General features: G+C 47.6%; 1 protein-coding gene across 3 annotated transcripts in view; it reads right to left on the bottom strand.

Moving 5' to 3' along the window:
• Positions 1-5,813: 5,813 nt before the first annotated feature.
• Positions 5,814-26,882, bottom strand: part of DPP9 (dipeptidyl peptidase 9) — a 199,699-nt gene continuing 178,630 nt past the window's right edge. For 2 of the 3 annotated variants that reach the window (XM_029614571.1, XM_029614572.1), the window contains exons 20-21: positions 19,373-19,484; positions 5,814-7,144 (exon numbers count right to left, since the gene is read on the bottom strand). In XM_029614571.1, the coding sequence (XP_029470431.1) occupies positions 7,052-7,144; positions 19,373-19,484 (205 nt within the window). In that variant the 3' untranslated portion in view covers positions 5,814-7,051. The remainder of the gene's footprint in view (positions 7,145-19,372; positions 19,485-26,882) is intronic. The other variant, XM_029614573.1, reaches the window with a different exon arrangement.

Genomic DNA, 26,882 nt, shown 5'->3' on the forward strand with positions numbered 1-26,882 from the left:
GTCCACTACAAATTCTCCAAAATACAGCAGCAAGAATTCTTATGGAAACAAAAAAGCATGACCACATCACGCCAGTCTTAATATCACTGCACTGGATTCCTATAAAATATAGAGTTGAATACAAAATTCTAACAATAACTCACAAAATCATCTATGGAGATAAAACAAACTGGCTCAATACAGCCATAAAAATACACATACTACTGCGTAATTTATGATCTACGAATCAAGGACTTTTACCTATTCCCTCTATAAAAACTGCCCAATTAACACAAGTAAGAGAGCGAGCAATCTCATTAGCAAGCGTGAAACTATGGAACTCACTACCTACTGAAACTCTCTTACAACAAAACAAAAAGCTTTAAAAAAAAAAAAAAAAAAGATAAAACCTGGTTGTTCAGGAAGGCATACTCAAACTGACATTCACTCTCAAGCAATATACCGTTCAGTTAATTCTTTTATGAGCAAAAAGATTACTGACTCATTTTATCATTGAATTGTCTTAATTTAAATTAAAAAACTGCACTATTTATTAGTTTTATACAGAAATTTTATTTGACCATATATTTTTTATCTCTGATATTTAATTGAGTTTATATTTCATTTATGTGCTATTAATATTTTTTTATATATTTTACTGCTTTATGTATGATTTATGCTTTATGTATTTTATGTATGATTTTAGGAATTGAAAATGTATTAGAAGTTTTATGCAAATGTTGTAAACCGTTATGATGGAACCCACCAAATGGTAAACAAAAACTTGTAAATAAATAAATAAGGAAGGAACGGTACGAAGCTGTAACGCTCTTGGAGTCATCCGGAGGAACGGTTCACAACACGAAAATGCCTGCAGTTCAGAGATGCAACGCACTGAGCATATAGCCACCAGGAACACGTTTTTCAAGGTTAATAAACGCAAGGAAAGACTGCGCAGCGGTCGAAAGGAGGGCCCTGCCAAAATTCCAATACTACATTAAGATTCCACAAAGGAACCCTTCACCGTAAGGGTGGCCGAAGGTGCTTCACCCCTTTCAGAAAATGGGCTACATCCGGATGAACCAAAAGGGAGGCTCCGTTCACCTTGCCCCTGAAACAGGAGAGCCACTACCTGCACCTTCAAGGAGTTAAGGGCCAAACCTTTATTCAAGCCATCCTGCAAAAATTCCAGAATAAGTGGGATTTTGACTGCCCAAGGGGGAACACAGTTTTCCTCACAGCAGTCCTCAAATACTCTCCAGACCCGTGCATATGCTATGAAAGTAGAGAACTTCCATGCATGGAGTAAGGTGGCAATTACCGCCGCAGAATATCCTCGCTTCATCAGGCAAGCCCTCTCAAGGGCCAGACCATAAGATAGAATCGAGTTGGATCCTCGTGAAGGACCAGTCCCTGGTGTAGCAGGTCCCTGTGCGATGAGATGGAACAGGGGGTCTCCACCAGAAGTCTCTGCATGTCCGCATACCATGGATGCCTGGGCCAATCTGAAGCTACTAGTAGGACTAATCCCCTGTGGTGCTCGATTCTGCGAATGTTCCTGCACAGCAAAGGCCACGGAGGGAAAGCATATAGCAACTCTTCTTCTGGCCAGGTCTGAACGAGAGCGTTGATATCCAGGGACCACAGATCTCTTCTGCGACTGAATAATCGGGGAACATTCGCATTGTGAGATGCGGCCAGCAGGTCAATGGATGGGAGGCTCCAGCGATCTACTATCAGTTGAAAGACTTCGGCCGACACCCACTCTCCTGGATCCAGACTCCCCCTGCTTAGAAAGTCTGCTCCAACGTCTTTTTCTGCGATGTGTGAGACAGACTGTCTGTAGATGTATTTCCGCACATTCCATAAGGAGGTCTTTCTCCTGAGACACCTGCTGGCTCTTGGTTCCTCACTGGCAGTTGATGTAGGCTACCGTGTTTGTGTTGTCCAACATTATGTGGACTGCTTGACCCTGGAGTCTGTGGCTGAATTGCAAGCATGCCAGCCTCACTGCCGGGCTTCCAGGTGATGTGTGTTCCAGAGGGCCTTTTCCTCAGTCCAATGTTCCTGTGCTGTGAGTTCCTGACAGTAAGCTCCCCAAGCCCTGGAGTCTCGCATCCATTTTAAGAACCAGCCAGTTCAGGGAGGACAGGTACAACCCCCTGTTCAGATGAGCCTCCTGCAACCACCACTTGAGGTGAGAGCAGACTCCCATCAGTAAGTGGAGCCGAATTGAATAGTATTGAGACTGTGGGTTTCAACGTGTCAGCAGCGAGCGTTGAAGTGGGCACAAGTGTGCTCTCAACCATGACACTACTTCCAAGGTTGCCGCCATCAAACCGAGAATTTGGAGATAACGCAAAACCATCGGGCGTATTGTGTTCATCAACTGACGCACCTGGGACATCAACGTCTGTATCTGTGTGGTCGGGAGGAAGACCTTGCCCTTCCAGATGTTGAACCAAACTCCCAGATACTCCGACTGGGAAGGCTTGAGACTGCATTTGTCCAGGTTTACTACCCAACCGAGTTCCTGAAGCAAGGAGGTCACCCTAGTGGTCACCCAGAGACTTTCTTCCACGGACTTCGCCTGGATCAACCAGTCATCCAAGTGCGGGTGTACCAGGATTCCTTCTCAATGCTGCCGCCACAACCACCATAATCTTGGAAAATGTTCTTGAGGTGATGGCTAGGCCAAAGAGCAGTGCCCGGAACTGATAATGGCAACTCAGTATGGCAAAGTGTAGGAAGCATTGGTGTTCTTGACGGATTGGAATATGTAGATAGGTCTCGGATAGGGTCCAGGGAGGTTAGGAACTCTCCTAGTTGTACGGCCATTATCATGGAGGGTAAGGTTTCCATGTGGAAATGACTCACTTCTAGGTGATGATTGACACTCTTGAGGTCCAGGATGGGGCGAAAAGAAAAGAACCTTCCTTCTTGGGTACAATGAAATAGATGGAATAACGCCCCGTGTTTTCCTGGAGTGTAGGTACTGGAATTACAGCCCTCATCCTGACAAACCTTAAAAGAATAGTCTCTACTGTCTGCTTTTTGTGCAGGGAGTGGCAAGGAGACATTATGAATACGTTCCTAAGAGTGCTGCGAAATTCCAGTGCATATCCTTCTCGCATGACTTCCAGTACCCACTTGTCTGAAGTGATCTCGACTCACCTTTGGTAAAAGAGAGACAGTCGACCCCTCCTATCTCTTCGTTCCGAAGATGGGTTGGTAAAATTTCATTTGGAGATTCGGGATGATCCTGAACCCAAACCTGTCGACTATGAAAGAATAGAGTTCTTCCAAAGGGCCAAGACCTCTGAAATATCGAGTTTCTGTAGGGGCAGAAATGTTGAGAGCTCCTGGACCAGCCCCTCGTAGGTGAGAAGCGCTGCAACTGCTTCCTCTTATCTTCCGGTAGCCAGCGGACTGGAGATTCGCCCCATTTACTGGCCAGTTTTTCCAATTTATGTTTCCGAATAGGAGTGATCCTTTAAAGAGCATCTTTGTAAGGTTGATCTTGGAGGTTGCGTCGGCTGTCCAATTCTGCAGCCATAGCTGTCTTCTGGCTGCCACCACTGAAGCCACTCCTCTGGCTGAACTACAGACTAAATCCGAGCCTGCGTCTGCTAAAAAGGCGGCATCAGGTTCCATAGCCACTCCGGGGTTCACCCTTGAGTCATTCACCTTCTGAGAGAGAAGTAGACACAACCTCGCTACCAGAGTACAACAAGAAGAAATCTGTAAGGTCACTGATACTGTGTCCAAGGTTTGTTTAAGGATAGACTCAGTCTATCATGCGCATCCTTTAAGGCCGCTCCTCCCACCACTGGGACAGTTGTTCTCTTAGAGACAGTGCAGACCAGTGCATCCACTTTAGGGAAATACAAACGTTCTCTCACTGCTGGATCCAGCGGGTATACAGCTTCTAATGCCCAGCCCCCTTAAAACTTGCTTCTGGGGCATCAAATTCCAGGTCAATCATAAGAACATAAGAACATAAGAAAATGCCATACTGGGTCAGACCAAGGGTCCATCAAGCCCAGCATCCTGTTTCCAACAGTGGCCAATCCAGGCCATAAGAACCTGGCAAGTACCCAAAAACTAAGTCTATTCCATGTAACCATTGCTAATGGCAGTGGCTATTCTCTAAGTGAACTAAATAGCAGGTAATGGACTTCTCCTCCAAGAACTTATCCAATCCTTTTTTAAACACAGCTATACTAACTGCACGAACCACATTCTCTGGCAACAAATCAACTCCTGGATGGCTTCCAGTATTGAGAAATAGCAAGAGGCTTTACTTCTTCTTTGGTTCTGTCGTTCCGTCACAGATTCTGCTCCAGGAACTCCCAGCATTTTCAGTGTCTGGGAAAGCAAGGCCGACAACTCATCTCTATGAAAGAACCATAACATGGTTCGATATGGTTCTAATCCTGGAGGAATTTCACCTTCTTCCAAAGGATTTTGCTCTTCATCTGTGCCATCAGGGTCCCCCACTAGGGATACCCTTGGTCAGGCAGGGTATACCTCGAGGTCTGTCATCAGGAATGGGAGAGGGAGAGAGGGCCAGCTGGGGTTCCATCCATCCGGAGTTTTCCTCTTCCATGGAATACCCAAGCCAAGGGGTTACTCAGATCCAGAGTACTTCCAGTTAAGGCTGCCAATCCATCATATGAACGGGAGGAGCTGGGCTCAGGGAGGCCAAAACCCCTTGGCTTCCTCACAGTGCTGACAGATGTTGGAATCCAGGTCAGGCTAAGAAGCCCTAATATGACAAGCAGCGCAGAGAGCAAGGCGCTTACGCTTCTTGGCTGCCGGCACCATTGGTGGCGGTAACTGTGCATTCGATTGGCTCGCGCTTAAAAATTTATGCTCACAAATTTTGAGCTCCTAGGCGAATCGAGGTGCACGCACCCAGTCTGTGCGCCCGGCTTTTCCTGTATTCTGTACTTACTTTATTGCACACGTGAGTACGTGCATTACGTTATCCACGCAGCGCGTGCGCAGAGCCGATGCACCACACATACTAACATCCTATGGTGGGCAATAAGACGCACAAAGATGTGCGCAAGATGGCACCGCAGTGGCCTACCACATAGTGTGCAGACCAAGCTTAAAGCGAGGCCAAGCCCACCTGGGGGGGCCACTCAACCCACTCGCAAGCCCACTTCCCTATGCCCTAATGGGATCGGGAATGACGTCGGTACGGCATGCCGAGCAAAGAGACAGGAGAAAGTCTTACCAAAGCCCCTCTTCTCTAAAGATAAATCTTCATTTTTTTTTAAACTTGCCTGGGCTCAGCGCTTACCAGCTGAGTACAGAGACAGTCTCCAGCTGCGGGAGGAAAGGGCTTTGGCTGTCATTGCCATGCTCAGCTTCCTGCACCCACTGCCTTTCAGCTGCTTGAGCAGCAAAATCCACACCAGGAACCAGCTACCTGACCAAGGCACACTTCTGAGAGATCTCGGAAATCACCTCAGGAATTCTCAACTGGGGGGAAGGACTTTTAGGTATCACTGCAGGAGAGCAGGGCTCAATCTTTTCTCCATTTTAAAAGTAGAATTTCTTCTTCCAAAAGGTGCACTAATCCCCATAGAGAAAGCATGTCTACATCTGCTGGAAACGGGGAAATATTGGAGGGTTGAGGTCACTGCAGGGGTGTATCTAGGGTGATGTCAGCTTTGAAACTTGACTTCATCTCCATCTGCTGGCAAGGGAGCACAACCCATTGGGTCTAAATCCAACTGGCTACAGGCTAGAAAATACAATTTTAACCTCCTTTACAAGTTATATTTAAAAACTGAGAAAAACAGCCTCTGAAGAGATGCACATTCAGTTTCCAATAGTTTAATGAGTTGCTACATTTTACACTCATAATTACAAAATAAGAATCCATAAAAATATTTTCTTTTCATAATACGCAATTAAAATACTTGGGCAAGTGGGTGTAGTTTGTTGTGACCCCAGTAAACCCCTTGCTGGGGATGGGCAAAGAAAAAGGGGGACTGATGAGGTGAAATTAGCTGAGCTCCCCACCCCCAAAAGCAGAAGTAAATAAATTTGAAATCTGAAGGTGCAGGGAAGGGTAGCAGTCACTGACCCGCAGAGAACTGAGACGGGGATTCTTCAGAGCGCATTCAAAAGCTAAGGGGAGGAGGTGTAAACCACCTTAAAGCCTAGGTAGAGTTTGGGAATATGGATATTGGGGGGGGGGTGGGGGGGGGTGGGGAAGAGGTGGCGGTATTTAAGTGGGGTGAGGGCTGATGCAATTAGCCATCACTCAAAACCTAAAATAATCCTTGCCACCAGAAACGGATGCTGGGTTAATGCTGCTGCAGCCACTGGATTCAAACACCATGCACTCTACTGGCACAATTTTGTCCAGACTGGACTACAAAGGAAGTGGTACGGACATCTTGCTCCTCTTTCTATAGCGGATATGACCATTGCCTCTAACCCCTACACCCATGTGCTTTTTCTGCTCCACCACTCTCTCCAACCTCTAGACTGGCCCCCGCTTAGAACATCCTGTTAGATGCCACAAACGCTGGGCTCAAGACCAGTAGATGGGAATCCTAGAGAAGAAGGGGGGTGTGGTGGATAATTCTTCCCTGCCTCTTTCCTCCCACCTCTCTTTCATTAAAACCTGTGCAGCTTGTACATGTCTTAATAAAGGCTCTTTAAATTCTTTCTGCTAATGGCAGAAAGCAGAGTGACGAATGCCACACAGAGCTCCACCTTCACATAACAATGTGTTACAGAAGAACATAAGATTTCCCAGTCACAAGGGAGCAGGAGCAGCAGCAGCTGAACAAGCAGGCCACAAGCAATCTGACTGCCAGCATGGGAAAACGGAGGCATCTGACCCAGGTGGAAGAAAGCACAGCGCTACAATCCAAACCAAGGGAACTGTATGCCCCCACTTGTCTCAAACAATTGTGGCAGGGGGAGGACAAAATGCTCTGGGCACATTGCAGTTTATGTTCTGGATAAGAAAGCTGTGGAAGGATAGGGGTGGGGGTTCAAAGATGAGCTGTCAGTGTCCAAAGGTTGGCCAAGGCTCGTATTCTCAGAGGTATTCTTGTAGAAAGTGCAACAGTGTTATCTCGTAGTGCTCGCCCGACTCTGGGCAGCGAATACTGTGCCTCTCGTTGGGGTAGATCTGTGCAGGAGAAAATAAGAGAAGCATCACCTGGAGACCAATGTTGAGTATCTTTCTCTTTCCCCCATCCCTGGATGAATTTTGGGGCTCCCAAGGGAGACCCAAACTAATCATCCCAAATCATGGTAATTACTGGCTGCCAGTTCACAGCCTGACTAGAAGCCCTATTGTATAACCCTGTATAACTAAGCTATACTCAGCATAAGCACATATAACACGAACATATCACTGCAGATTTCTTCTCTTCCTTGCAAACCCTTAGCTTCTTCAAGACAATTCATTGCTGTTTACAAACTAGAAAGACTGAAAGAATCTCAAAGGCTCTCTTAGTACAATGAAGAAATAATATAACATGCAGAACCCATGATTTGAAGTTTCAGGGAGATAGGAAAATTGGTTCTTACCTGATCATTTTCATTCTGAAAGTACCACAAATCAAGCCAGACTCCTGGGTTTTGCCTCCCTTCCAGCAGATGGAGACACAAAATTTCGCAGACACTGTCACATAACCTAGTGTGCCACTTGAAGTCCCTCTGTATTGATAAAGTACCCAAGCCAAGATAACAATACTAATAGCAACAACTAAATAATATCCCTCTGAACGAGTAGCGGGAAATGGAAACAGATCAGATAAACTTATCCACATTAAAAATGTGAAGGATTAAACAAAACCTGTGCCATTCTTCAGATTAATTACAATAACATGTTATGACTGTCTGTCGCAGATAGCTGCAACCGCGTGTACTTACTGACTGCACTGCTTTCCTCCCCTCCCTGGGACTGCTCGCGGTTCGGGCCAGCTTTCACCACCGCATTCCCCGAGACTCCTCATGTCAGCCTGGACGCCGCCGCCATCTTCCTAGACTTCGGGCCTTCCTAGGCGCATGCGCGCCACCAGGCCCTCCTTTCGAGCCTCCTCGGCAGGAACCTCGGGGGATTTTCTGGTTGATGACATCATCAGACCGGTGTATTTAAACTCCACCTTCGCCCTCAGCTAGCCAACTTGGCAACAAGTTCCAAACATCTTCAACTACTGCTTCCTGTTCCTGAGACTACACTTCGTGCCTTGGAATTGAACCCTGTCTGGTACCCGCTCCTCGGGGGCCAGTGCACGCACCGGGGACTCGCTCCCCTTGCCGACACTGCTCTTCAGGCTGACTCCGCGTCTCCTGGGTTCTTTCCTGCAACAAGACTTCTCATTCCTCAGGACCACCTCTGGGACACCAACTATTTGTGAGTTCTAAGGGACTTTCCCGCTCCTTGGGGTTGCATCCGCTTCCTGAACAGGACTGGCTGCACCTCCTGCTCCTCAGGACCGCGTCTTCATATTACAGTGATTGCCAGAGCTCCCCTCTTCCTTGGGGTAGTGCTCTCCGGCTTCCCTGGGACTTGTGCGCTTCCTCGCTCCTCGGTACCCCTACGAACAACATTGGGACTGCTACATCATCATTAGAGGCTCCGCTCGGGCTTCCCTGTCCTGGGGGCTGGCCTACGGCATTACATCATCATCCTAAGCTGTGCAGCTCCTCCCTTTGGGGTTACCCTCTGGAGTACCTCCTGATTGGTCAAGCCTCACGCCCCCTGCTCTGCGGTCTGTCTGGTATCCCTTCCCTCAGGGTCCCTGCCCAGGTATTGCCTCCAGTCTACTCTCACGGGGGTCCTCTCCTGGTGCCGCGGGATCTCTATTACCTCACCCAGAGCTCTCCACTGTCTCTGACCTCGCCTCCCGACGGTGCAGACCTGTGGGGGACCTCCCCACAGTTAGTAACAACTTGCATCTCAGGCCAAGGGCCCACATACCCACAAATCATAACATAACAGTTCAAGCAGACTCTCCAAACCTCCCTACCTCAACTGGGCGGGACTCTGGACTGATCTGTGGTACTACAGGAACAAAAATTAGCAGGTAAGAACTAATTTTCTTTTCCCAGTACGTACTTAGATCAGTCCAGACTCCTAGGATGTACCCAAGCTTCCCCTAAATGGGATGGGACTGTGAGAGACCAGCTCGCAGCACACTTTCACCAAAATCAATGGCCTCTGGGGCCTAGACATCCAAACGATAATGCCTGGTGAGTGTGTGCAAGGTCTTCCAAGTAGCCACCCGACAAATCTCTTATGGAGACATATGCTGACATTCTGCCCAGTCGGCCACCTGAGAATGAGTGGAGTGAGCTTTTAGCCCCTCTGGAACAGATGATCCTAACAGATATACGCAGAACCTAAAGCTTCCTTCAACCAACGTGCAACCGTAGATTTTGCCGCCTTATGACCCTTTTTTGCACCACTCCAAAGTACAAAATGATGGTCCGACAACCTGAAGCTATTAATGACCTTAAGATAGCGCAACAACGCCCGCTTTACATCCAAAAATCACAACTCTCTCGTATGAGGCACTGTAGCCTCCAAATTCAGAAAGGCCAGGAGCTCGACAGATTGGCTTAAATGAAACGACGACACCACCTTCAGAAGGAAGGAACCGTCCTCAATGAGACTCCCGAATCTGTAATTCTCAAAAACAGGTCCCTACAGGACAAGGCCTGAAGTTCCGAGATTCTTCTCGCAGAGCAAACTGCCACCAAGAAAACCACTTTCAAAGTGAGATCTTTCATAGAGGCTCTTCTAAGAGGCTTGAATGGCATCCTTAAGGACCAAGTTAATCTTCCAAGTGGGATATAACTTCCAAACCGGAGGACGCAAATGTTCTGCGCCCTGTAGAAAACTTACCACATCTGGATGTGCAGCTAGGATAACTCCTTGCACCTTGCCTCAAAGACAGCCCAAGGCTGCCACCTAAACTCTGAGGGAGTTAATGGCCAAACCTTTCACAGACCTCTCCGCAAGGAGGACAGGGTATTTGCTATGGATGCCAGAGTAGGATCAACTCCCTGCTCCGTGTACCAAGTCTCAAAAACTCTCCAGACCCTCACACACGTCAAGGAGGTGGAAGGTTTCCTAGCTTGCAAGAGAGTAAAAATGACATCCTCAGAATATCCTCCCTTTTTTTTTTGTATTTAACATTTTTATTTGGATAATGCAAGATATTATTACAAGCCATGTATTTCTTCATACAGCTGTGTCTCCCCAGAGACATCCACATTATCCAGTTTTTCCTGGTATACCCTTCCCCCTCCCCATTCCCCCCTTTCCCACAACATTCCTACAGTATGTAACATCGAAAAGTATACAAGTGATACCACTTAACAAGAAACAATAAACAAAAAAATCATATCCAAATAATGTCTGTGCATTATTGTACTACAACAGCTGTCTAGCCGTGTCCCCCTGGGGTGGGGGATCCCCCATTTCTCCCATAACAAGTTATGTGTAATGATCTCATGTCCACTTTTCAAAAGGGTCCAAAATCTTGCCATACTTAGAGTCTCGGCGATATGCTGTGATTTTTTCCATGGCTTTGAAGCCCACTAATTTGGTCACCACCAGACTCCGAACCGGTGCTTCCCTCCTTTTCCACCACCCCGCCACGACCAGCCTGGCCGCTATAGCCAGGTATCGCACGCACCAGTCTCGTGTAGGATAAGTGGATATCTTCATTCCATACCCCCAAGAACCACAGCTCCGGGAGCAAGGGTGGCTCCTCCCCCAACATTTCCTTGGCCAGCACCTGAATTTGTACCCAAAAGTCATGAATCATTGGACAAGACCACCATATATGGAGGAAGGTTCCAGGAGAAGTATCACATCTCCAACATATATTAGGAATTGTAGGGTACCATTTTGCCAATTTGTAAGGGCTCAAATACCACTGGAACAGTTTATATTCATTCTCAATCATCGCAGCGGACATTTGAGTGCCTCCCCAAGACTTGAAAGCAGTCGTCCCATCTTTCTTTATCCCATTGGCCTCATAAGTCCGCTTCCCATGCCCGAATGTGTGTGGCTGTATAATCTCTTCACCATCTAGTAGTTTATATACTTTAGACATTAATTTGGGAGGTTTCTTAGCAGCGACACAGAAGCCCTCCATCAAGAAATGCCTTTCACGATATCTCTATGAACCTTAGAGCTTTGTAAAAAGTGTCTTAATTGAGCATATGCTAAAAAGTCAGCATTAGGAAGAGCATACTCCCTGCAAGATTGGAAAAGTCTTTATAGTCCCGGCAGTCCAGATTTGGTGCACCTGAGTGAGCCCCTTCGCTTCCCATGTTTGAAAAACCAGAGATTCTCGTCCTATTAGAAAGTCAGGGAGTGAGCGGAACCTCGCTGGGAAGAAATAAACTTTTTTTTCCTGTCAAACCCTCCCTCCATTTGTACCACAGGGTCACTGTACATTGCAGAGCTGGTATGATGTGCTACCCCCGAAGGTCCGGTCTCTTTCTATCCCAATATAATTCCTCAAGAGTTCCCCTCCCTAATCTGCATTGTTCAATATTCGTCCATTGCTTTCTACTACTTGGGATATGGCACTCCACCACCGCTTGAAGTTGGGAAGCCCTTCCTTACTCCTAGTTCTATAAAGGACTTGCTTGGCCACTCTAGGGAGTCTTCTTTTCCAAATATATGAAAAGAATCATTTTTGTAGGGACTGAAACCACTCATCCGCAATCAGACAAGGTAGTACTTGAAACATATAGCTGAATCGTGGAAACAAATTCATTTTCACAACTGCAATCCTACCCATCCAGGACAATTGATATCTTTCCCATTTCAGCATATCTTTGTAAATATTGCGAAGTAATGGATCAAAATCTGCCTTAAAAAGATCTTTCTGGTTTAATACTATATTAACACCCAGATAATGTACTGGACCTTGCGTCCATCGATAGGGGGAAAGCTGTGTTAATCTAGAGCGTTGCTCTATTGTGAGGCCAATAGGTAGAATCTCAGATTTATCCATATTGACACGAAATCCGGAGACCACACCAAACTGCTCTAACGCTCTCGTCAGCGTCCTTAGTGACACATCAGGGTCTGTGACTGTGAAGATAATATCGTTGGCATATAAGGATATTTTATATTGGTCCGTGCCTAGCAGTACTCCGTGTATATCCTCTGAGTTTCGTATCAGTTCAGCCAGGGGCTCCACACTCAGCGCATAGAGGTGAGAGTGGGCAACCTTGCCTAGTTCCCCGATGGATAGGAAAAGCATTAGTATATCCTCCATTTATCTTAATACGTGCTTTTGGTTCCCTATAAAATTCTTTTACCCACCCCAAAAAATGTCCTCCCAATCCCATCTTCTCCATTACCGCAAACAAAAAGGGACAGTGGACTCTATCATATGCTTTTTCTGCATCAATAGTCAGTAGTACTGATGGAATCTTCTCCTGTTGCACCACAGAGATGAGATTTAGAATCTTACGAATATTGTCAGAGGTGGTCCTCCCCGGCATAAACCCTGCTTGATCTTCCTTAATCAACTCTCAGATCACCGACCGCAGTCGGTTGGCTAAAATCTTGTCCAATAATTTTAGATCTATATTAATCAATGATATGGGGTGATATGACCCACATGTCTCATCTTTCCCAGGTTTCGGAATTATCGTGATCCCGGCTGTATTACCATTGGGTAGTAGTTGTCCTCCCTCCTGCAAGGCATTAAACATATCCCTAAGAGGATTTGTCAACACTCCCTTATATTTTTTATAAATAAGGGTGTAAACCCATCCAGTCCGGGGGCTTTCCCTGTTTTCAGGGCTTTAATAGCCTCTTGAACTTCCAACACCGAAATTGGGAGTCCCAGTGTTTCCTGTGCATGCTGTGGGACAGAAGGTAATGTCACCCCTCTCAGATATCTAGTGATATCATCGGCTGATACCTCATGATCCATAGTATATAGGGCCTCGTAAAATTTTGCAAAGCAGTCCTTGACTGCAGGAGATTTGACTTGCATCTGTCCTTGCTGATCCTTAATTCTATGAATATGGGATCGTGTCCTTTGTCCCTTAAGTTTGTGTGCTAATAATTTGTTCGGTTTATCACCCTGCTCATAATATTCCTGCTTCACTAAATCTAACTGATGTGCAATCTGATCTGCATTTAATTCTTTCAATGATTGACGAGCCTCATCTAATTTTATGATTGTTATAGATCCCGGATTCTGTTTATGAGCTTGTTCTAGTACCTTTATTTGGTTTAGTAGCTGAGCTCTTATCACGCCTTTCTGCATTTTATGGTAAATCCCCAGACTGATGAGGTTGCCCCTCATAGTTGCTTTCAACCCTTCCCAGATTGTCACAGGGGAAGCATCTTCCATAGTATTAAACAGTATATACTCCTCTATCTGTTTTTCACCTTGGGGGTATAATCTTTATGCTTAATTAAGCTGTCATTTAGCTTCCAAAACCTCGAACCGGGATCAAAGTTCAGCATTTCCACCTCCCACCAGATAGGGGAATGGTCGGACCAAGTAATACATTCGATATCAGCTTTCCGAGTGTGATCGCACAGAGTTTTATCTATCAAAAAATAATCAAAACGAGAAATCCTCTCTCCCTTAAGCGTTTCCTCTCAAAAGCCAAGCCGCGTGATAGAAGCGAGCCACCTGATCGGAAAATATGGGGCCTTGATACAGAAGCTGTGGTAGATGAGCGAACCTCAATGGCCTGTCTCGGCCACTCTGGCGCTACCAGAATCTCTTCTCCCAGATGGATCTCTATACGTCACAAGATTTTGCCCACCAGTGGCCACAGTGGAAACATGTACAGAAGAATGCCCCTCAGCCAAGGCAGAACCAAGGCATAGACCTCTTCTGCTCCACGCTCCCTTCTTTGACTGAAGCAGCACGGGACCTTGGCTTTTCAGCGAATTGCCATTAAATCCATGAGGGCCTGCCCCATCTGCAACTGATGAGGCACATTGCTTCCTCCGACAACTTCCACTCTCCAGGATCCAGCCTTTGACAGCTGAGAAAATCTGCTTGAACAGTGTCCGTGCTGGCGATATAAGAAGCCACTGATAGCGCCAGACCCTGCTCTGCCCACTGGATTAGTTCCTGGACTTCTTGAACCACTACACGACTCTTGGTGCCAATTCTGTCGGTTGATTTAAGCCACTGAATTGTTGGACAAGATCCTCACTGGCTTCCCCTGCAATAGAGGTAGGAATGCATTTAGCATCTGCTGCACCGCTCGTCTCTAAGTGATTAATGGACCACGCCGCTTCCTCCGCTGACCACTGGCCCTGCACAGACTGGTCCTAGCATACCACTTTCCACCCAGAGAGCCTGGCATCAGTGGTAACAATCACTCAGTCCAGAACCTCCAAGTCCACTCCACGTCTCAACTGATCCCGACCAAGCCACCACAAGAGACTGGACCTGGCTAACCCCGTAAGGGGTAGAGGAAGTTGAAATTATTCCGATAATGAGTCCCAGCACGAAAGCAATGCTGACTGTAGAAGACACATATGAGCAAACACCCAAGGAACTGCTCCAAAGTGGACGCCATGGACCTGCAAGTAATCCCAAACCCTGGGCACCTGCTTCTCCAACAATCCACGAACTTGCATCTGCAATTTCGTAATGCGCTCCTTGGTAAGAAAAATCTTCCCCACCTTGGTATTAAAATGCGCCCCCAGAAATTCCAAGACCTGAGTAGGGGAAAGATGACTCTTGGGCAGATTTACTATCACCCCAGGGTTTTCAAGCTTTGCAGTATCAAGTCCACTGCCTGCAAAGGACTCTGACTTTACATGAATCAGCCAGTCATCCAGGTACAGGTGAACCAGGACGCCCTCTCTCCAGAGGGCCGCCGCCACCACAACTATCACCCTTGATGAAAGTCTTGGGAGCTGTCGCCAGACCGAAAGGAAGGGCATAAAATTAAAAATGAGTTCTGAGGACCATGAATTTTAGATATCACGGATGACTGGACCCTATGTGCAAGTATGCCTCAGTCAAATTCAGGGAAGCCAAGAACTCCCCTTTGCGCACCATTGCAATTATATAGTGCAGGGTCTCCATCTGAAAACAAGGAACCTTGAGAGCCACATTTACTCTTTTTAAGTTCAAAATTGGGCAGAATGTTTCTTCCTTTTTGGGCACGATGAAATAAATGGAATAGCGACTTGTCCCCCATTCCTCCAGGGGGACGGGAACAATGGCTCACAGCATATGTAGGCAGCTGCACCACCCGCCTTTTTTCCTCATAGGCGCACTGGGAGACCATGAATAAGTCTCTTAGGGGACGAACAAATTCTAAAGCGTAACCTTGTCTTAAGACGCTTAAGACTCACTGGTCAGATGTGATCTTGGCCCACTCCTAGTAAAGAGAGTCAACCGAGCCCCTATGTCCAGAACTGGCCTCGCTTCATTTGGCTCCACCACCACCCTGGCCAGAGCCATCTCTGCTCAGCTTCCACCCACGAAAGGACTGGTTCCAAGACTGCTTCTTCCCAGAGGACTGCGTCTGGATGCCACCTGAAGCCCTGTTCGGCCAAAAACAACTATTCCCTCTGAAACAAGAGTGTGAATTAAAGGACCCTTTTACCTCCTTTAGGTTTATCCTCAGGCAATTTATGACCTTTATTCTCCCCCAGATGTTTGATCAGCTCCTCCAAGTCCTATCCAAAGAGCAGCTTCCCTTTAAAAGGTAATGCTCCCAACTGAGACTTAGAGGAAACATCCGCCGACCAATTTCTCAACCAGAGAAGCCTCCTGGCTTATACCGCTGACATCCTCATTCTGGAAGAAGTCCTAATGATGTCATATAGTGCATAGATTCCATAGGCCACTACAGCCTCCAGCCACTCCACCTGCTTTGCCTCTGAATCAGACAGATGTGTCAAACTGCTGCACCCATCGCAGGCCAGCCCTCAGCATAAAATTACTGCACATTGTGGCACGTATACTAAGGACAGACACCTCAAAAATCTTCTTGAGGTGAACTTCGAGCTTCCTATCCTGATGATCCTTCAGCGCTGCAGAATCGGCCACCAGAATGGTCGTCTTCTTAGTAACAGCAGACACTGAGGCATCCATCTTTGAGACATTCAGGAGCTCAAGCGTGTCCTAAGGCAAAGGATATAATTTATCCATCGCTCTACTAACCTTCAAGCCAGTCTCAGGAGTACCCCACTCCCTGAACACAAATTTTTTGACTGACTTATGGAACTGAAAGGCCTAAGGTTCTTCGAGAGGAGTCAGATCAGGAGGATCTATATCCTCCTGATCTGACTCCTCTCGAAGAACCTTTATCTCCAACTCTGCCAGGACATGGGGAATCAGGGGACCCAACTCCTCCCTGTGGAAAAGACAAACCACCTTTGGGTCATCCCCTTCCACAGCCAGGACTTTCCCCAGCCCTTCTACCAGGTCCTGGTCCATCAGAGCTGGATCTGCGTCCTGGGGGGTCCTGTGCAAGTGGATCCTCAGCTTCTGAAGCCTCAGAGAAGTTACCGCTCTGTTAGTCTGTGCAGGCATCTCCAGGAGTCGCCGAACCCTTGTAGCCCATAAGGGTCTGGCCCTCTTCCCAGGCCATGGACCTATTTAAGCCCCCTGCTTGGCCCTGTGCCCCACTGTGCAGCAATAGGCCAAAACTGGAGAAAAAAGATGAATCGTCAGAAGCCTCCCCCCAGGACATCCTCTTCTCCTCCTGACTGAAGCCCCCGAGCCTCCTGGTCTTTTTTTTATTTTTTTTTATTTTTATTGCATTTTAAGTTATTTACACAACATATCATTGTGAAATGAAAATTTAGAATGATACATAACAATTATACCAGCAACTTTAGAAAAACCCCCAAAAAGGTAAACTAAATAAACTGTTTATATCATCCTACTAATAAGAAATTATGGGGGGGCAGATACATATACATTCTCTGAGCGAGAGAATCTTAGGAAAACTGAAACAAGAATTTAATGGCGAATATGAGGACGCCTACTTATTCCTACTGCATTGCTGGTTCAGCTGCCTTATGTGAGTCTATGAAAAATCTTAATTGAGAAGGTTCAAAAAATACATAAACCAAATTTTGAAAATTTACTACGCATTTACACGGGTAACGTATAACAATTTTAGAGCAGATAGTTAAAGCTTCATTTCTTAATTCAATGAACTTTTTTCTCCTCTCCTGGGTCGACCGGGTAATGTCGGGAAAGATCCAGATTTTCTGGCCATAGTATTTTTCCTGTCGTTTCCGAAAGAACATTTTCATCACATTTTTTTCTGAAGCAAAAGCGAAGGTCACAAATAATACACCTCTATTTGTAACAGTGTCCTCTGTGGATAATTCTAACAAGTCTGATATATTCATCTGTGCCGAGGGCTCTTCTTCCTCCTGGCCAACCTCACTTTTTTTCTTTGGAGGTAAATAATAAGCTTTAACAATTAACGGCAAAGCTTCCGATGGAATTTTCAATATCTCTGTCAGATATTTCTTAAATATATCAATTGGAGGCAATATAGGTATAACCGGGAAGTTTAGTACCCTCACATTTAAACTCCTAAGAGAATTCTCAATGTTTTCCACCTTTTTATTTAGCACGGTCTCGTATTGCATCATAGTTTGCTGTTGTTTCTCTATATTTTTCATCTTATTTTCCATCTCACTCATTTTATTTTCTTGAACCTCCATCTTTTTCTCATTTTCAATACTTCTTTTGTTTGAATCCATGCATACTTTAGACAATTTCACAATGGCAGACTCAATGGCTGCCATTGCTTCCCAAAGGCTTTCCAACGTTATTACCCCTGGCTTCACCAGAAAGGGAGTTATTTCTGGGTTTGACTCACCCTTTTCAGCTGCTGCAAATGCAGTGTCCCTTTTTGCGCTCTGCGATGGAGACTCGGGGCTTTCTCTCAATATCGGAGGTATATACCCTCCTAACTGAGCAGTTCCTCCCGTTTCTACCAGGAACTCTCCTCCTTCAACTTCCCGGTTCGACGGGGGGCTTTTTGGTGTTGACTCCCGATATTCACCCTCTCGCCGGGGCGGAGTCCAAGATGGCGTCTGAGTGAGCAGCAGAGGAAGTCGCGCTGAGGAGCCCGAATTTTTCAGCTTCTGAATTTGATTCCTCTTACCGATGCTGCATACGAAACGGAAGGCCCGACTCCGAGAGAGCCAGGCAGATATGGAGGCTCGACAGAGTACAATCCCGACCTTCTTTGCTGCGACGCCGAATTTGCCGGGAGCGAGTGCCACGACGGTTCGGGGTGAGGAGCGAGCGTCCCCGCCCCAGGCAGATGAGATATCGCTCAGCCCTGGCGCTCCTGAAACGCCGTCCCCGCCCCGGCGAGAGCCTCCTGGTCTTCTATGGGGCTCATATCTGCTGGGGTACAGTGGAAGAGGGAAATCCTCCTCCCCCCCCCCCCCCCCCCGGGGCCCGCGAAGCAGCCGCAAAGGTAGACAATACGGCTACTGTTCCCGCGCTAACCAGGAAGGGAGTCTGCTACTTCCACTACAGCACTGGAGAGCCTCCTAGACCTGCGCTGCTTCCCAGACATCTCCGCCACTGTCTCCGAGCTGCCCTCTCCCCTCTGGAGAGGCAGCGAGAACATCTTTTGCGAGAAATACACGCGCACTGTCACGTGCCATGCAGCTGGAGCCACGTGGCATGCTGTCAGGATGCCGGAAACGCAAGTGCAGTCAGCTGCCTTAGGAGCGCCAAAGAAAGAGCCCTGAGATGCTTAAGCACCCCTGCTAACCAAATAGGAAATCATTTCACAAAACTACTTTTTTTTTTTTTTTTTTTTAATTTACCAGAACAGATAAAGAGGACAGAAAATACTTCCCTGCAAAATGAAGAGTGGCAGCAGGCTCAGCACATCCTCCTGAGGGAGCAGGCACTGGCTCCACCAGCTTTTTACCCCCGGTGGTGAGGGACTGAGCAAGAAAAGGGTCCCCAACCCCCTGCTCGTCTGCCTCAAAAACCAAGGGGGATGGCCCCACCAGGACCTTCCAAATCCCCTGAGAGGCAATCTTGGAGAAACTAAATTACTCTCCTTCTCTTTCTTGTCTATTTTTTTTTTTTTTTTTTTTAACGAGTCTCAGACTGCAGGTTTTGCACCTCCATCTGCTGGAGACAGAAATACTGAGGAACTGCAAGTGGCACACTAGGTTATGTGGGAGTGTCTGTGAAACTTTCTGTCTCCATCTGCTGGAAGGGAGGCAAAAACCCAAGTGCCTGGACTGATCTGGGTACGTACGGGAACTGGAAAACAACCTAAAATAGCATTGATGAGCAACTGGAAAGATTGGATTTTCTGACAAAGTACCCATAAATCACACTAGTTTACAAGACTTGCCCCTCCCTTCCAGGGAGCCTCCTACCTGTAGCTGATAAGGTTTCCCAGCCCTGATCAATTGGGAGACCAAGAAATTGGTGTGAAAAAAGTGCACGTTTTCATCCAGGAATCCGTGGAGGATAAGCAAGCGGTTTGGCCTGCAAATGAGATGAGAGAGGACACGATGAGCTCACACATCATTAAAATTTCCAAGAAGGCCTATCACTATGCAAGAAACTCAACCTGCTTCTATCGCTTCACACCTAAGCTCTTAATCACTGCCACCATAACCTGCCAGATATCAGATGATATAGCTCAGCAAGTCTTCCATACCTCAACACTGTCCATTAAGGCCCTGGCTCCAAAGAGAATTTGGGAAAAGCAGCTGGTGGTAATCTAATGTAGTGTTTCCCAACCAGTGGGCCGTGGCAAATTACTGTGCCATGGCTGATGTGCAGGTGTACCATGGCTGCAGGCTTTATTTGCCTTTCCCTCTGGGCCTGCAGGATGTCCTCCCACCAGCAGGGGGCTTAAGAGAGCAGAGCTTATTGGCAACTGCTCTCGATTTCTCTCTGCTGGCTCTTTGCAATGGAAACTGCACGTGGCTCCCATAGGCTTGTGAGACCTGCTGGCCCCTTGCAGTTCAGATTGCAGAGGGAAACTGGCAAAGGTGAAAGTAGCAGCACTAGGTAAGTCAGCTCCCAGACTTCTGCATTGGGGGTGAGGTGGCATGGGGAAAGGGACAGCTGAATGTGCCAACGGGTCTGTGGGAGAGAGAAAGGAAGCTGATGCCAGGAAATCAGGGAGAAGGAAGATGATGATGCTTCAAAGAGATGAGGAGGAGAGGTGGAGGGAGAGGGAAGACTATGATGCTAAGGGAGTGAAGTTGAGGGAAGGTGATGCCAGGGTGTTGGAAAGAAAAGGAAGAAAAGATGAAGACAGGGGGTGGGGAAGATGATGATATTGGTGGGGGTGGGGGAGAGAAGGAGAGAGAAAGGAAAATTGGTTCTTACCTGCTAATTTCCATTCCTGTAATACCACAGATCAGTCCAGACCAGTGGGTTGTGCATTCCTACCAGCAGATGGAGTCAGAGAACATAGCACTGCTACTTAACGAGAATGCCACCTGCATCCCCTCAGTATTAATCTGTACCCAAGCCTAAACAACCAAACTTTACTTACAAGTTTAAGGGGGTTGGAACCAAAAAACGTAACCACCAACCTCTTGCCCAGAACAGATAAAACAAAAATACCACTAGACCACCTCGGAAATTGCCCCTTCTGGAGCATTTGCAAAAAGACCAAATTGTTTCTTTAAGAAATATCACCTCTCAAGGTAGTCTTTCAGAATCTGAAAAGGGGGACGGGTCTCTGGACTGATCTGTGTATTAGACACCAGAAATAGTCCAAACATTTCTTTATTTGAGTGGAGACAAGAATTCATATAAACGCCCGACTCGGGCCGAGTTTCGTCCCACTTGGGGCTGCCTCAGGGGCTAGAATGACAAATACGACATGTAAATAAACATACATACACAAATGGTTAAAATTAATTAATTACAATCAAGAAATCATGAGGTTACCACAGAAATAAATGAAACATAAATGCCACTTGATGAATAAATTATATACATTAAATTGCAAAGATGTTTGTACCTGTGTGCAGATGTTCTCTTTTTATAATAAAAAGGTATTCTTATATTAGACTTCGAATATATGGTAGTCTGGAAATAAATGTATAAAGTGTTATGACTTACAAGTTCAATAATACAGACAAAAATGTACATAATATTGTACATAAATTATGGGCAACATATTAGGTATTGAATGCATGTAACTAAACCATATTTCAATACATCAACATAAAACTATGCAAAGATAGGTAAAGAAGAACAGTACACAAAAGAAGCTTATTTAAGCAACTAAAACAACTAAAATAACTCTAAAGTATTATTTTAATAAAAGACCTTTAACGTTGCTCGATACAAGCTTACCTCTAACCTGGCATTTGGAAAATGTTAACAAAAAATTAAATTAACACGAGATACATGACTTGGATTTGTAATGGTTTGAAAATACCAAATAAGTCACTCCATGTTAATTGAGGCATTAAAATATTGCATATAATTACATTGGATAAAAAAATGGAACTCCCTTTAAGTATATATGCAGTGCTGCTATGATAATTAGAATCTGAAATCTGAATCACAAATTAATCTAATTTATGACTTAATACACAAAATCGAAATGGACAATATTTCTGCTGTAATATAGTTCTAATACTAGTTTTATGGTAAATCTTATTATTTTTATTTCAATTAGCACTGTAACGCGGCAAATACTTAAGATACATTTATCACTGATACGCAAATTGCGATGCCAATATACATGTGGTCTGCTTAAAAAAAGGAAAATTAGTTTCTTACCTGATAATTTTCGTTCCTGTAGTACCAAGGATCAGTCCAGGACACCTGGGTTGTGACCCCGCACCAGTAGATGGAGACAGATTAAAACTTGTGGGCGGAGCCATACATGCTCCTGTGCCAGTCACAGCCCCTCAGTCATACGTAATGTCAAAGTAGACAAAAAACAGAACAACCAAACTAAATAACTAACCTTAACAGGGAGCTATTCAAGGACCCCCAACCGGAACAGAACCCCAAAACGAGGGAGCAAAGCAATAACCGGAATAGTTAACAAAAGAGATGAGCGGACTCTCCGATTCTTCACAACAGCACGGGCGGGATCCTGGACTGATCCTTGGTACTACAGGAACGAAAATTATCAGGTAAGAAACTAATTTTCCTTTCCCTGTACGTACCAGGATCAGTCCAGGACACCTGGGATGTACCAGAGCTAAATTACCGAGGGTGGGAAGCAGAGAGTCCCGCTCGGAGTACCCTCTCTCCAAAACCCCCGGAATCCGCAGCCTGAACATCCAACCGATAGTGTCTAATGAAGGTATGTAAGGACTTCCAGGTAGCTGCCCTACAAATCTCTTGAGGCGAAACCTGAGAAGATTCCGCCCAAGACGCAGCATGAGCTCTTGTCGAATGAGCCCTGAGACCGTTCGGAATAGGCTTTCCTCGTAACACGTACGCTGAGCCGATGGCCTCTTTAAGCCACCGTGCGATTGTCGTCCTGGAAGCCGGACCTCCTTTCTTTGGGCCCGAGAATAGAACAAAGAGATGATCCGACACCCGGAAAGGGTTAGTGAATTCTAGATAACGGAGGAGAACCCTCCGCACATCCAACTTCCGCAATTCTTTCCATTGCGGGTCCGAATATTCAGCACCTGCGAAAGCAGGAAGCTCAATAGACTGGTTCAAATGAAACGGTGACACCACTTTTGGCAAAAAAGACGGAACCGTCCGCAGGGAAACTCCCGTATCTGAAATCCGCAGGAATGGCTCCCGACAAGACAAAGCCTGTAATTCAGAGACTCTCCGAGCCGAGGTAATCGCAACCAGGAAAACGGTCTTTAAAGTAAGATCCTTAATAGTAGACCGTTTTAAGGGTTCGAACGGAGCCGTAGACAAAGAAGAAAGGACCCAATTAAGATTCCAGGAGGAACATGGATGATGTAGTGGTGGACGAAGATGTTTAGCCCCCCCGAAGAAAACGAGAGACATCGGGATGCAGGGCCAGAAAGGAACCGCGAACCTTACCCCGCAGACAACCAATCGCCGCCACTTGTACACGAAGGGTACTACAAGAAAGCCCTTTGGCTAGACCGGCCTGAAGAAAAGCCAGAATATCAGAGACGGAAGCGGAAATGGGATCTAGCCCTCGGCTGATACACCACTCCTCAAAAACTACCCAGACACGTACATAAGCCAAGGACGTAGACTGCTTTCTGGACCGCAGTAACGTGGCTACCACCACATCTGAATAGCCTTTTTTCTTTAGACGTTGCCTCTCAAAAGCCATGCCGCGAGACAGAAGTGATCCGCATCCTCCAAACAAACGGGGCCCTGACGAAGAAGCCCCGGAAACCCCTGTAGCCGAAGGGGAGCATCCACCGACAGCTGAACGAGATCCGCAAACCAAGGGCACCGTGGCCACTCCGGCGCTACCATGATCACGTTGGACGGGTGCAACTCTATGCGCCTTAAGATCTTGCCTATCATTGGCCACGGAGGGAATACGTACAACAACACGTTGGTTGGCCAAGGAAGAACCAGCGCATCGACGCCCTCGGCACCTCGCTCCCGACATCGACTGTAAAACTGAGGAGCCTTCGCGTTGTGCCACGTGGCCATTAGGTCCATGTGGGGCAGCCCCCAGCGATCGCAAATGAGATGAAAGGCATCTTCCGTCAGCTCCCATTCTCCGGGGTCGAGGTGGTGTCGACTGAGGAAGTCCGCCTGAACATTGTCGACCCCGGCTATGTGAGATGCTGCTATGGAGTTGAGATGGCACTCTGCCCAACTCATCAGAAGCTTTGCCTCTTCCGCCACAAGTGGACTTCTTGTCCCTCCTTGGCGATTGATGTATGATACTGTTGTTGCATTGTCCGACAACACACGGACCGCCTTCCCTTGGACCAACGGGAGGAAGGCTTGCAGAGCCAGGCGCACCGCTCTGGTTTCCAGACGGTTGATGGACCACTGCGACTGGACGGAGGACCATCGGCCCTGTACCGACTTGTCTAGGCAGACCGCTCCCCAACCGGAGAGACTGGCATCCGTCGTCACCACTGTCCAGTCGGGGACCAACAGAGACACTCCGCAAAAGAGATGGCCCGGATCGAGCCACCAGTGAAGACTCTCTCCCGCGCCTGAGTCGTGAGTGGAAGTGGTAGGTGGAACTCTTCTGATACCGGCTTCCATCGGGAGAGCAACGCAAATTGTAATGGTCGCAGATGAGCAAAAGCCCAAGGAACCAACGCCAGTGTGGACGCCATAGATCCCAGAACCGTCAGATAATCGCGAACCAGCGGCAGCTGAAGACTTAATAATCGACGCACTTGACACTGAAGCTTGCGTGCACGATCCGCGGACAGAAAAACCTTGCCCTGCTTCGTGTCGAAAAGAGCTCCCAGGTATTCCAAGGACTGGGTAGGAACAAGCTGACTCTTGTTGAGATTGACAACCCAACCTAAGGTCTGCAACAACTGGAGGACTCTGGCCACCGCCTGACGGCAACGGGTCTCGGACTTGGCCCGAATCAGCCAATCGTCCAAGTAGGGGTGTACCAGGAACCCCTCTCGTCGAAGATGAGCCGCCACTACTACCATTACCTTTGTAAATGTTCGCGGAGCTGTGGCGAGGCCGAAGGGAAGAGTCCGAAATTGGTAGTGTCTGCCCAAGATGCAAAATCTGAGGAACCTCTGGAAAGACGGCTGAATTCCGACGTGGAGGTACGCCTCCGTGAGATCTAAAGAGGCCATGAATTCGCCTGGACGAACTGAGGCAATCACTGACCGAATTGTTTCCATCTTGAAGTGTGGAATGCGCAGACATTTGTTTACCCCTTTGAGATCCAAAATTGGCCGGAACGTGCCGTCCTTCTTTGGCACGATGAAGTAGATGGAATAACGACCTGCGCCTTGCTGATCGGGAGGTACAGGGACGATTGCTCCTAAGTCCTCCAGACGCCTGAGAGTGCTTAGCACTGCCATGGTCTTTTTTTGGGGCACTTGCAGGGCGACATCAGGAACTTGTCCGTTGGAGTCCGTACAAAATCTAACGCGTAACCGTGCCTTATTACATTGAGGACCCACTGATCGGATGATATTTTGGTCCATTCCTCGAAAAATAAAGTCAACCTCGCCCCTACGTTTGGAACGGAGGTTCTTGGTTGCCTTAAGGAATGGACCCGCCGTATCTCATTGAGAGGCTTTGGGACCCGTGCCGGACGGGGTGCCTCCCTGTCTGCCGTAACGTTTCCCACGAAAGGACTGTGGCCACGAAGAGGCCCGGGAAGAAGTCGAGCGATAAGAAGGAGCCGAGGACCTCTGAGGACGAGATCTCTTGTTACCTCGAAACCGGGACCTGGACGGATAGGAGGATCGGGCTCTGGACCTGTCTTCTGGGAGTTTAAAAGCTCTGTTCTCTCCAAGAGAAAGCATGAGATCATCCAACTCTTTGCCGAATAACAACTTCCCCTTGAAGGGCAGGGCTCCAAGGTGAGCCTTGGAGGATCCATCCGCCGACCAATTGCGAAGCCAAAGTAAGCGACGCGCCGAGACTGCAGAGACCATGGATCTTGCTGAAGTACGTAGTAGGTCATAGAGAGCATCCGCACTATAAGCAATGGCAGCCTCTAGGCGATCCGCCTGCGTGGCCTCTTCAGGAGAAAGACCTGCATTCGCCTGTAGAACTTGGGCCCAGCGCAAACTAGCCCGCATGGCATAGTTGCTACAAATGGCAGCCCGGACTCCCAACGCTGAGACCTCGAAGATCTTTTTGAGCTGCACCTCAAGCTTCCTGTCCTGTATGTCTCTAAGGGCTGTGGCCCCAGTGACCGGAATCATGGAACGTTTAGTTACCGCCGACACCGCTGAATCCACCTTTGGAAGCCGAAGAAGTTCCAGTGCGTCTTCTGGCAAAGGGTAGAGCTTATCCATTGCCTTAGATACCTTCAGACCTAGTTCAGGAGTATCCCACTCCCGAAACAAAATGTCAGACGCCGAGAAATGGAATGGGAAGGCTACCGCTGGACCAGTGAGTCCTAGCAGGACCGGGTCCATAGTTGCTCCGGGGCGCGAGACTGTCGGTGGGGGCTTCAACCCCTAACTCGCTGAGGATTGCCGGGATAAGCGGGGACAGCTCGTCCCTTCGGAAAAGGCGTACCACCTTTGGGTCGTCCCCATCACCGGCTTGCGAAGGTTTGCTCAGCCCTGTTTGGGCAGAATTGTCCCCTGACGCGCCATCGGCCCCCATCAGGGGCTCGTCGGGCGGATCTACCTCATCTTGTGAGGTGGACTCTGATTCTGTATCCTGCGGGATACCTCTTGGTGTCCGAGTTCCTGTCGCAGAGTCATCCCGAGATTTTTTCTTCCTTGGAGTATCCTTTTTAGAGTGTCCATGAAGTTCCTTGCGCCTGCGGCCCTTATATTTTAAAACTTTTCGCAGCAGGAGGGCAAAATCCGCCGAAAAAGACGACCCCGAATCTGAGGAGTCCGATTCCTCGCCAGCCTCATCCGGGGACTCAGCCCCCCCAGCGGAAGCCCCCCCCGAAGGCCGTTGTTGAGGAGATAACTCGGGAGGCGCGGCAGAAACCCCTGCAGGTTCCTGCACAACTTCGTGAACTGATGCCAAGATGGCCGCCGCTCCTGCACTAAGTGGGAAGGAGTCAGCTGGCGCGATAGAAGCGGCGGGAGTGCACGACGGCGAGCGCACCGACCGGGAACGGACCCCCTTACCTGACTTAGACGGTCCCTCCCCGCCCGGGACGCATGCAGAACAAATTCCCTCACGAGAGAGCCGCGCGCGCGCAGAGCCGCAAGCGCGGCAAGTTGTGCCTCTAGGCATTCTCGCGGCCGCGGCGGGAAAACGTGAAGAAAAAATGAAAAATAAAATTAAAGAATTGAATGCCAAAAAACTCCCCTC

This window comes from Rhinatrema bivittatum, chromosome 8, assembly GCF_901001135.1.
Source record: "Rhinatrema bivittatum chromosome 8, aRhiBiv1.1, whole genome shotgun sequence".
Taxonomy (NCBI): Eukaryota; Metazoa; Chordata; class Amphibia; order Gymnophiona; family Rhinatrematidae; genus Rhinatrema; species Rhinatrema bivittatum.